This window comes from Athene noctua, chromosome 2 (assembly GCF_965140245.1).
Source record: "Athene noctua chromosome 2, bAthNoc1.hap1.1, whole genome shotgun sequence".
Lineage (NCBI taxonomy): Eukaryota > Metazoa > Chordata > Aves > Strigiformes > Strigidae > Athene > Athene noctua.
Window position 1 is genome coordinate 138,331,969 of NC_134038.1, and position 12,091 is coordinate 138,344,059.

The 12,091-nt window shown below is 43.0% G+C and overlaps 1 protein-coding gene across 4 annotated transcripts; it reads left to right on the plus strand.

Annotated features, from left to right (window-relative positions):
- The first annotated feature begins 451 nt into the window (after nucleotides 1-451).
- On the plus strand, nucleotides 452-7,761 carry LOC141957087 (nucleoporin NUP42-like). 4 transcript variants are annotated; one of them, XM_074898055.1, is made up of 7 exons: nucleotides 452-608; nucleotides 1,503-1,737; nucleotides 3,436-3,530; nucleotides 3,857-3,933; nucleotides 6,029-6,115; nucleotides 6,581-6,665; nucleotides 6,803-7,758. In XM_074898055.1, the coding sequence occupies exons 1-7, from the start codon at nucleotides 485-487 to the stop codon at nucleotides 7,366-7,368; spliced, it is 1,269 nt and encodes a 422-aa protein (XP_074754156.1). In that variant the 5' UTR covers nucleotides 452-484; the 3' UTR covers nucleotides 7,369-7,758. The 4 variants fall into 4 exon arrangements, with proteins under 4 accessions (XP_074754156.1, XP_074754157.1, XP_074754160.1 ...); XM_074898056.1 differs by having other exon boundaries at nucleotides 470-585; nucleotides 1,510-1,737; nucleotides 6,803-7,761; XM_074898059.1 differs by lacking the exon at nucleotides 1,503-1,737 and having other exon boundaries at nucleotides 480-608; nucleotides 6,803-7,756.
- Nucleotides 7,762-12,091: the final 4,330 nt, after the last annotated feature.

A 12,091-nucleotide genomic window follows, 5' to 3' on the forward strand; every position in this document is an offset into this window, starting at 1 on the left:
TCTTTTTCCAACCTCGACGATCCTGTGATCGTGACGTTTTCTTCACGGCACCACCTCTGCGCCAAGTAACGATGCTCATGATGACACAGGCCGGGGACTTCCCTCGCCTTTTACCCGGGGCTCGGATGCCCGCTCAGCTCCGGCTGACTGCACGACGGAAAGGGCGGCGGAAGGCGATACTCCCCTTCCGTCTCCTCGCCCCGGCTCCGGGCTACCGCCGCGGCTCACGCTCCTCTGGCTCCTGCGGCGCGGGGGAGCGGGCCTGCGTTTACGGAGGCCCTACCCGCGGCCTCCCCGCTCTCGGCGCGGCGGGCCTCCCCGCTCTCCGGCCGGGCCTCCCCGCTCTCCGGCCGGGCCTCCCCGCTCTCCGGCCGGGCCTCCCCGCTCTCCGGCCGGGCCTCCCCGCTCTCCGGCCGCGGCTGCGCCGCCCCTCGGCGCGGCGCCCGCCTCTGACGTCTGCGTGGCGGCGGCGCGCGGGGCAGCCATGGCCATCTGTCAGTTCTTCCTCCAGGGCCGCTGCCGCTTCGGCGAGAGGTGCTGGAACGAGCATCCCCGCGGCGGCGGCGGGCGCTATGGGCCCTCTGGGTCCCCTGCACCCCGCTACCAAGGTACTGCTGAGCGCGGCGGCCCGGCGGGCGGGGGCGCAGGGCCGGACGGCGGCCTGGGGGGGCGGGGGTGCGCGCTCAGGGCTTGGCGGCGCGGCCGTCGGGGCCGGCCCCGGGGCTCCGTCAGGCCCGCCGCTGCCGGGAGCTTCGAGGGACGGCGGCGGCCCTGCTCCTGCGGCCGTCGCCTTGGGGTGGTCGGCGGCAGCGCCCGCTCTAGCGCTTGTGGGGTTGGGCTGTGGCGAAGGGACTGCGAGGTGTGTCACAGGCGGGAAGAACGGCGCGACTTGGCTTAGCAGAGCAGTGAGCGAGTTTCAAGCCACCTGTGTGTTGTACTTCTTGAAGGTTAGTTTTAATCGGATAGGGGTCTTTGGAGGCTTTCGGTACGCGAGGGACGTGACGAGAAACAGACAGATAAAGTTAGGGCAAGACAGTGACAAGACTGCAGTTGTTTGTACGTGCTGAAGAAGGTAAAGCACACGGATGGGTCCAAGGTCTTAAAACAACTTGGAAGGTCTTGACAGTGCAAGAGTCACTGCTATAGCTGTGTTGACAGGAGCCCTAACGTAAATGCACTTTGAGTTAATTTTTATTCTGCTGGGGTAGGTACTTTATGAAACAATGTAAGTAAAACTGAGTCTCTTTACTGCAGTGCCAACCAGTTGTTGGCGTGGCGTTGCAAGGAGGAGTTCACCTTTACCTTTGTTTCGAGAACTACCCCGGGTAACTCACTAAGTTAAGTTGGCTAAATAATCAGGTTAACTTCTTAGGAAAAAACTACATTTTCTTTCCAAACTTTTTATTGTCACCATAAGAATAGTTACAGTTTTCACTGATGTTGTGTTGTTTAATATCTTAAAGATTTAAGACTTCTGTTATGTGGTTTTCTTTCATTGAAAGGTACTAGCGGAGGAGGAGGAGGATGGGGTACCACCAACCAGAGATACACTAACATTATCCAGCCATCAGCCTTTAAGTCTAATACATGGGGTGGCAGCAGAGATCATGGAAGAGGATTTTTTGGATCATCAGGCGGCAGCAGCAGAAATGCAGACTTTTCGCAGAACAGATTCTCTGCGTTAATGAACAGTCAAAATATTGCTGATGGCTATAAAGATGAAGAGGAGAGACTTCTGTAAGTTGTAGTTCTGTCTTACTGAAAGCATCTAGAATGAGCAGTTTAAAAGTTTACTGACATATTAGGGATAATGTAGAGGACGTGATCATGAGGAGGAAGCTGGGATGTGTAGTAAGAACAATAAAAAACACTTCTTCACTGAGTTGTCTTGAGTTATGCTGGCACAGGAAGAAAGTGATCCTTGTTTTGGACCTGGATTGGGCAGCTAGACAGCTGTGATATTAGTAAGACAGTATGGTATTTAAGTTGTGGTCAGGAGGATGAGGAATGAAACAAATTTCCCTACTTGAAAATAAGGGGCCAGAGCACCTTGGATAGCATTTCAAACATCAAAAAAAGAAACCTCTTTGAGAAAATGAACTATTTGACTTGGATTTTCTAACACTTAAGGTAACAAATTGTTCTGCTAATAGCAAAACTGTTGAAACCTGGATTCACATGCATGTATGTTATCAGTTGAGAGTGACCAGCAGGTACAAGGTGACAGGGCAGGTGATGAGAAGCAACAGTCAGTGTGATTTTCCTTAAGAAGCAGGGTTTTGGAACTGCTTTCTGTTGTTTATTTAAGATTACTTTAAGAAAATGCTTAACACATTATTTATTTAGCTTCTCATACACAAACGTATATTGTCTTACGATCACCTGAAATACTTGGAATATTTGTTACTCTGTAGTGGTCTGCTTGTCCACTTTAGTTTTTATCCTTTGTCCTGGTTTTGGTCAGGACAGAGTTAACTTTCCGTGGGCTGAGAGGGAGCACAGCTGAAGGGCGGGGTCTTGGTCAGCCATTGGACCATTCGGTGTCAGTGACACCAAAGCTCAGCCTATAGGCGAGCACCTGTGTTTGTTTTGTTTTCGGTTTCCATATCAACGGGGCAGGCTTCTCTGGTGCAGGTCGCTGCTGAGGATGGGCTCCCTACTGGTCACTCTTCGGTGAGCCACTAAGGCATTTTACCCGGTTTGGACTACTGCCATTACTGTTGGTTTTGATAGTAAAGTTTTTTGTTATTTAACCTACAAATTATTTTTCCTTAATCCCTCCCCTATTTCACCGGGGGGGGGGGGGGGGGGGGAGTAAACAACTGGCCACTTGGCGATTTGCTATTGGCTGAGTTCAAACCACAACATCCTTTAACCGTTTACATTTGCATTTACTTCTGTTGATGTTGCTTCTACTTCTCCACTTTTGTAGTGTTCGGATTTTTATGCTTTTGATACTTTTCCAGAAATTTATATGCAACATTTACTTCTATTTTTTTTCCCCTGAATTTTGCTATTTAATACAGTGCATCTTCATTTATATTGTAAAAACATCCAGTATTGAGAGGGTTTTAAATTGTGACCTACAGCTTCAGGTAAAATCTTGTGACAGCATATGCCATGCAGGGATTAAAAAATACTTTGTGTGGTTTGGGATTTTGTTTTTTTAGGATCTGGTTTGGTTTACTTGCAGTTAGATGATAAAGTAAAATGCTTTGAGAGGACATTTATGTATCTCGCCTACTGTCCGTTTTTTTCCGCAGAGAACTCAGTAATTCTCTTGTTCATTCTGACTAGTGTCACACTTCGTTAATTTTGATGGTAGCAGGTATTTGAATCTGACCTTGGATTCAAATTAGGCAATTACTACTTTGGCTTTGTTTTCACCATACAATTTCACCTTCATCTGAGATTTTATTTTGTTTTGTTTTCTAGCGAAAGTGTAGTGAAAGACATGGAGATTTGGAAATCTTCAGGACAATGGATATTTTCATGTTATTCACCCACAAAAGAGAAGCCAAATATCTCGGGTAGGTAATGTTTTCAGAACTGTCACATATTGCTGCTGTTTAGGATGTTTCTTATGCTTGTCCACACGGTTGTACCTCTGTGGAACTCTTTGCAAGGTGATGATTTGCCTTGCGATGCAGCAGAAAGGAATATTGGATTATGGCAAATTTATTTTGGACGTTCCTATCCTTGAAGTTCTGTAATGAATCCTTTCTGTGTCTCCAACGGTGACTGACTTCCTACAGGTAATGTACCAAGGCCCACTTCTTCATAACTATTACATAAAGGTCAACCGAAAGTATTAATAGATTTTCTGAGAGGTCTTTGATTATTCCTCTCCTTACAGGCTTTCACGATTTATCTCCAGAAGAGTTGCGTCTGGAGTATTACAACTGCAGAGCAAACAATACCATTCAGAACTATGTAAGTATTTAAAAAACATTGATTTTTTATGGCACACATTTAGAGATAGGACTTGTTATTGTTCTTCAGGTGGCAGCTCTTGACTCATTAATTACCAAATTCTAGGAGATGATGAGAATGCCAAAATATTTTTAAATTACTGTGCATCAAACAGAATGCAAAAATAGCTGCTAGTCTGTACGCTCTACTGTAACTTCCTAGTTCTGGCTGAGATGGCAGGATAAAACCGTTGGATCTGGCATTCTAAAACTGGTGGCCTGAGCGTTTGGACACATGAGCTCCTACAAAAAGTGGAGGCTTTTCTCTAGTCTCAGTTAAATGTATGGTCTTCCTAAACCTAGACACTCCTTGTCTTAGTCTTGGCCCTGCTCTTGTGTGTTGTTTGTAGAAGATATTTGAGTACTGTCTCAAAAGTTTAATACTTTGTATGCTATTAGCCAGTTTGATTGTTAGAGCTGGATGTACAGCGCTTTAGATAGAACAGCAGGGAAGTTTATTTGACCTTGTTCTTTTACATACCTTTATTGAAGGCAATTAATGCTGAAAATACCAGATACTTCTCAAGGAGTATGTGCACTTCTAGAAGAGAAGCGATAGATATGTTTTGATATGTATCGCTAAACTTACCTGTGTCGTTCCTCCCTCATAGTCCTACCAACATCCAGGAAGCTACCACAGTTCAGTGTTGTGCCAGGAAAGGAATCAGGCTGTTGGACAGACACAAGGACAAACTAATTCAAGCTACATTGCACTTTTCCCTCTTCCCCTTGGTTCTCTATTACAGAAGGAATTGCTGTTGTCACCACTCTTGCTTCACATGTTTAAAATTACCAGAATTGTATTTTCAGTGATAAGAGAAAGATTGATTTGTTTATGTATTTATTAAAAAAAAAAAAATCAGTTAAAGGAATAAACTGAAATGATTAATCAATACACCATGCCTTGCTATTAAAAACATTTGTGGCCTAACTGAAGCCGTGAAAAAGCAAGTTCATTAAAGTCTCATTATATAGATGATAAACTGTATGATACAGTTCTGACAGAATGTTTAAGTACAACATGTCTTTTCCAAAGCATGTTTTTTTCTATTCTGAAACTGGGCCCAAATCTGAATTTTCCAGCCTGCTTTATAAGAGCTGATACCAAGCAACATGATCTTCCAGCATGTGACTAGACACAAAAGAATTATTGATGTTTGTGATGTGAGACCGTTTTGAAAAATTAAGGAATTTGTGTACAAAAACAGTCCTCACTGCACCCTTACAGGCATTTGGGACATTATATGTTTTACTTGGTTAGTTTTTAAGGAAAATTGAATTAGGCCAGGCTTCAGATAAGGTGTGTTGAACCTAAATATGGGAAATTCAGGTTTGAAATTCCTGGAAAGTAAGTTATTTCATGACTTTCCAGTTTCTTGTTTAATACTTTAATCACTGATCAGAAAGACACAGGTAGTATTTATTGCTTATATGTTCTGAGCAGTAATCTGTTGGATCACATTAAAGGGGCTGATTTAAATTCAGGAAATTAATTTCTTCAAAGCTAAATATTTTAGCATGATACTGTAAAGTGTTTGGAATGATAATGTTTTGAAAATAGGCATTTTCTTTTCTGAAAACATGGGAGAAGCTAAGGCAAATCTTAGGTCTTCAGCTTAGTGAATGAATAATAAGTGGACAAACCAGAAATAAAACAAGGATTAAAAAGTTTGTTCTCTTAAAATGAAAGCGTACATATTTTTTGTGTGGTTTGGTTTTGTTTTTTTTTTTTTTGTCCCAAGCACCTAATTCAGATAGTGATAGAACTTAGATTTAGAAAGTCCCAGGACATTTTTCTAATCTTATGTGAGGTAAAAAACTTGCTTTAAGGGCAATAGTAAGAGAATTGAAAGGAATTCTCTGTTAGTAACAAAAAATTTCAGCTTTTCACCTTGAGGTTTCAGGAAAGCAAAAATCTTGTCATCTTCGCTTAATGAAATTTCTCATTCTAGAAATTTTCTTTATTTAGTTGTCAGATCACTTTTTTTCTTTTTTCTTTTTTTTGTTTTTGTCTCCACCAGTAATAAAACCAGGCTTTTCTTTTCCCCTCTTCTTAGGTAAATTCTGTCCAACAGTTAGTAAAACAATGGAAAAATCGTCTGGTTCAGTTGAAATCTTCAAATGCATCAACAAAAGCAGCTTTGGTAAGTGTTAATTAAAGAAAGGTAAACTCTTTCTGTTCCTGATGTCATTTTTTCATTAATCTTGGGCACATGTTTTTCTTAGATTTGTGGGTTTTTAGACACATTTCACCAAACTGTCCTGCAAATGCCAATGTTAATTGCTGCTACAAAGATTTCTAAGATATGATAGTTATAGTATGTCACCTTGTTTTTAATGAAGAGATCTTGCAAATGTTCCCCAGAAAATCTGTAAACTGTAGTATCTTTGTGTTTCTGGAGTGTTTTACAGAGAACAATGTATCGCCTTAAAGCATTTTGTTCATAGCTGCAAGAGTATGCAATCGTGATGAAAGTGATCAGTGTCTGACTTAGCTGCCCAGTTCAATTTAATACAACTTAGGCTATCTTTTTGTTTCAAGTACTTACTGAAACACATTTCACTCTTTTGGAATCTGGTTTTCATTTATGTATTTTGAATTTTTTAAGCTCTCCGAATTAAAGAACACGGTCAGTCAACCATTGCCTTCCTTTGGATTTGGAGGACAGCAAACATCAAGTTTTGGATCGTCAAGTAAGTTCCTGCACTAACAACCAACAGTTAAACATTTTCCTGAGTTTTTTCTTCCTCTGCATTATTGAAATACAGCAGAGGTTTAGTATCACAGGTGTGCACATTGTAACAATTTTTTATAAATGTTATAATTGCAGGCTTCCCTGTGAACAGCAGCAGTAACAGTGCTAGCAACTTCTCCTTTAAAATAAGTTCCAGTCTCGTCAATGCATCATCTGGAAACACCCCTGCTTTTGGGAGCAGTTCTGCTGGTTGTAATTCTGCATTTGGAGTGACGTCCTCTCCAGGCGTATCCCATTCTGTTGGTTTTGGCAGCCTGGTGGCTCCATCTGCAGGCTCCTTCTCATTTAAAGCTTCTGAAACAACTAATGGTTTTGGAACTTCGGCGTTTTCAGGGTTTGGCAGTTCTGCTGCTGTGAACACTTCAAGCGCCACTCCGCTTACAAACGTTGCAGCTTCTAATGCAGCAGTGGCAGCTTCTCCCTCACATTCAAGCAGTACTTTATTTGGGCAGACTGCCAGTGCCTCTGGACATAACATAACATCAGCGTCTTCTGCAGTCACAAGCAATGCTACGTCAGGAAAGTTATTTACACCGATGAGTGAATTGTCAGCTGAAGAGTTGAAACAATTTGAAGCAAAGAAGTTTACGATGGGAAAGATTCCTCTTAAGCCACCCCCATTAGAACTTCTACAAATTTAGAACTTTTAAGTTTATTCTGAAATAATGCCTTATGGTAACTTCTCTGATACCTAAACCACACAATTTTGTGGTTAATAAAATGCTTCCGTTTGAGTTAATTTTTATTTCCTCTCTAAGTCTTCTGCATTAATAAACTCACAGGTCTAAACATTTGAATACTGTATTTTATGATTTCTTTGTTATTTTGGAATGGACCTTTTACATCCAAGAAATGAACTAATGAAAATAAAATAGATAGTTTCCTTTTGTTTTCTGGACTGTGACATTCTGGGCAAGAACTATATTAAAAAGGCTTTGTCCAAAACAGGAATGCTTTGGTGAGGTATTCACAGCCTACTGTGAGGAGAATGCTAGAAAGAAATGGTTGCTGTGCAAGGCTACTTGTTGGACTACTTTGTCTTTTGCCTCTTCTGTAAAGGGTTTGTGCAGCCTCCAACAATTGTGTTTAGAGGTAGAGGGCTCCTCTGTGGTCTGTACCTGGCTACATGCTTCTGTCACCTGTGAGTCAGTTACCTCAGCCCGTGTGCTCAGTGTAGATGTACCACAGACTTGCATACGTTATGTTATAGTACTTGTTGCCTATATGGATTTTTCTGGTGATTGTTTTGTAGATGAAATAAGGCATCTGGTTTCTGTTACTGCTGTTAATGACCCAGCGCAGGCTTTCTGTAACTCACAAACAAAATATTGATACACTGGCCTAGAGTTCCATGTAATTCTTAAGAAGCATGTTTTCCAAATGAGGTCTCTGGAGCAGTACTAAGACGCGTACGAATTAAGACATGTACATCTGTCAGGGCTCACTTAGCTCTGAATCATTTATGCCAGTTATGCTTGCGGGGGTGAAAGGGCCGCGACCAGGCAAAGGGAAAGCTGTAGTGTGTGCTGTATTAGGGGCAGCACTGACTGCAGCCCAATAAAGATAAACAGGTTAAGAAACAATTAGAAAGGGAAAGGATCGAATCCTTACAAGATCTGGTAAAATCTCTCCAGTATCAGTTGGTCGAGGAATGTAAAGTTACTGAACAGAAAGCTGAACTCTGGCAAAAGGAAAATGAAGTTTTGAAAAACCAAGTAGCTGATGAGTGTAACACCACTCAGCGACTTCACATGGCTCTGTTAGATGCCTTGGACCGAGACAAAAATCTCATGGTCCAAAACAGGGGAATGAACAAAAAACCTGCAACTGGACAGATCTTGGCTCTGTTCCAGATAGTGAACCGGGAGTTACCAGTCTGGCAAAATCAGCAACCAGCCCCTTGTATCCAACAGAGGATTTAGATATAAGCCGAGAAATTTATTACCCCGAAAATGAGGGGGCAAATTTAAGACCGTTAATTAAAACGGAGAGCACCGAGGGTCTGGGTGGAAGAGCTCTGCAGGTCACCACTTCAACTACACCGTACCCAGTGACTGAGCTTGCAAAAATTCAGGAGAAATATACCAGACGAGCTCAGGAAACTGCGACTGAATATGTGTGGAGGGTATCTTTGACTGGTGGCGACTGAATTGTGTTATCAGAAGATGAGGTCCAGGGGCACTGGGGGCCAGGGCTTCTCTTAGTTACTGACAACCAGAGAGAGCCATGGTCATTAACTCAACAAGCTGCTTATTGGGCTTGGGGTCTGGACCCCTTGGAATGGGGGGATCCAGTATTTATTGAGACCCTGACCATAAATCATTTGACTAAAAGTCTGCAGAAGGCTGCTTGTCTCCAGTTAATGCATGATAGGCGTTTGGTTCTGCAGCAGCCTTCCCCCATGCTATTAATTGCTATCCCCGATCAAATGAGTCCCCTGATTCCGGGCTTGCTGGACTCTTTGAAATCACATGCAGTATAATTACTTTGCTTGTGGAATGCATTAGCCCCATGAGAGGGGAGACAGGGAGGGGGAGAGCCTATGACTTGGGGAGAGATAGTTCAGGACTTAATAAATTACGGCTGGAGAATGGGCCTTACCCGGGGAATGGGTAAACCTAAGCCCTCAGTACGCAGAACAGAACAGCAGGAAAATCTGTCTCCTTCCCCTCCGCAAGTTTTAAGAGCAAAGAGAAACCTCTTGTGGACTGAGGAAACTAGACAGGGGATTCCCTGAGAGTTAATGGATGGTCCGCCTACTACAGTTTTAGAAAAGCTCATTCAAGCCTGGAAAGAAAAAAGAAAGCTACCCCCCAACCAAGCGGACCTTTCAGGCGAAGGGAGGGACAGAACTGAAAACTAAGGAGATGATGGTAATTACTTCTCAAACACCAACTGCCCCTGAAGAGGACTTGATTGATTTAGGGTCAGGAAACGGGATGTGCCATCCCCAGTAAGTGAGCCGGGGGATGGTGAGTGGGTCCACTTAAGGAGGCTCACAGAGAATGCTAAAGGAGACTTGTTGATTACTTTTCCGCTTGGCCCCCTTAAAACTCCAGTTATATTTCTAGTAGATACGGGTGCTCAGGTCTCAGCACTCCAAACTGATGTTGCCAAGCGCAATGGCATAATTGCCGACAAAAAGCAGATTTGGGTTACAGATGTTTTCGGGGACTCTAAACCACAGCCGATTGCTCAGGTGAAATGCTGGTCACCTGGGAATGGAACTGCAACAGAAACTATTACGATTCTGGGAAATTTCCCCACAAATATCCTGGGACTTGACCTATTGAAGGGACAAGCCTGGGTGGATTCAAAAGGAAGGGAATGGAAATTTGGGTCCCCAACTGCCTCTATAAGACTTTTAAAGCAAGCGCCTGCGCTTCCTCCTTCTAAAATTGTTAATGTGAATCCTTACGCCTTACCATTAGGTGCCAGGGAGGAGATCGCTCCGATAATAGCAGAGCTTCGGGAACAAGGGATAATTATTTCAACTCACTCATCCTATAATTCCCCAGTGTTGCCAGTCAGTAAACCTAACGGAAAGTGGCAACTGACAATTGAATATTGGCAATTAAATGCCAATGCAGGTCCTCTAACAGCTGCAGTATCTAACATAGCTGAACTGATTGCAACCATACAAGAACAAGCCCACCAGATTTTAGCAACTATTGATGTACAAGATATGTTCTTTATGGTCCCCATACAGGAGGCAGACAGAGATTGCTTCACTTTTACATGGGAAGGCGTGCAATTTACTTTTACACATCTCCCCCAGGGATACTGCCATTCGCTGACCATTGCTAGTTATGCACTAGCACAGGAGCTTGCTCAAATCCCTCCTAGGGAAGGGGTGAATATATATCACTATATTGACAATGTTCTGATTGGTGGCTGTGATCCTGCTGCAGTGGGACAGACGCAGTCAGGAAATCACCCTGCCCACCTACTAAACAACCAGGTGGATTATATCGGTCATTTCTGGCTCTCTGAGGGAAAACACTATCTATTGGTGGAGGTGGAAATAGTATTGGGTCTAACCCAGGCAGAAGCTGTATCTCGAGCAACTGCAGAAAATACGGTGAAGGGATTAAAACGCTGGTTTAGCTGTTTGCCTAAACCCAAATCGATCCAATCACACAATGGTAGTTACTTTACTGCCGGGGTGGTTCAGAAATTGTCTCAAGATGAAGGAATTCAGTGGATTTTCCATACTCCATACTATCCCCAAGCAAATGGGATCGTGGAATGCACCAATGGACTTTTAAATCAAGCCCTAAAACCCCTTGAACCAGGATGGCCACAACGAGTGCCAGACGCAGTAATGAAGATAAACAGCCAGTGGGGAATGAATGGATGCCCACGACTCACCGCGTTCTGTCCTACGCCTCCGTCCATACTTGCCAGGAAAAAAGAGACTGAAGACTCTGCAAACCCGCTCCATTATCCTGGACAACCTGTTCTAGTAGACTTGCCCACTGTGGGGCAAGAACCCTTAACCCTAAAAACTCCCATCAGTATCTCTTCATGGGTGGCTACTGATGCCCATGGGAAAGAATACCGTATCAATACCAGGTGGATTGTCCCTTCTTTCTAACCATCATTGTTTTGTTATGCATATATTTGTTTTACAGGATATTGATCCTGGACGACCAGAGACCTCTGTTACTTTTAGTGCTTTCAATAGTTATAGGCATTATCAGCTAGTTATTATTTGTAATCTTCTTACATTATTATATAATTTGTGGAATCATACCTGCTGGGTGTTGAATAAATCATGGCCAATCAGTTACAATCCACAATTCAAGAAAGTTTACAGGTGCATTTAATGAGTCCATTTATTGGAAGCCTAACCTGGAGTTGTGCCTTAAGTTACCTTATTGGGAATCACCTCCAAAATTAAGAAAGCCTGTGAGTCACCTGTGACTGCACACTGGTGCTTGCAAATATCATATAACTGTATGTGGTCCTTACAACACCACATCCACCAACAGCAAGATGAAGTAATCAAAGACTAGCTGGAGGCATCTGGTCCCACAAATTAAGCATTAACGAATTGTACCTGAATATTAAATTGTATTCCCATTTAAATCCTTATAGACCTGCTAATGTGATTGTGTAACCTCAAATAGTTTTAGAAAATTTAACTTAGCATTTATATGTATTAACAAGGTATGCCTTTAAGGAATTAAAGGTGCAGACCCAACAAACATCTAGGATAGCATTGCAGAATTCAGCTAGCATTGCTGAAGGAACATGGACTGTGCAGTGTGCTGAGTCTGACTGAGGGAGAATGCTGCATCCCCATCCACAATGCCACCACCTCTACAGAGGAGACCTGTGCCACAATGAAGAAGATTGCCA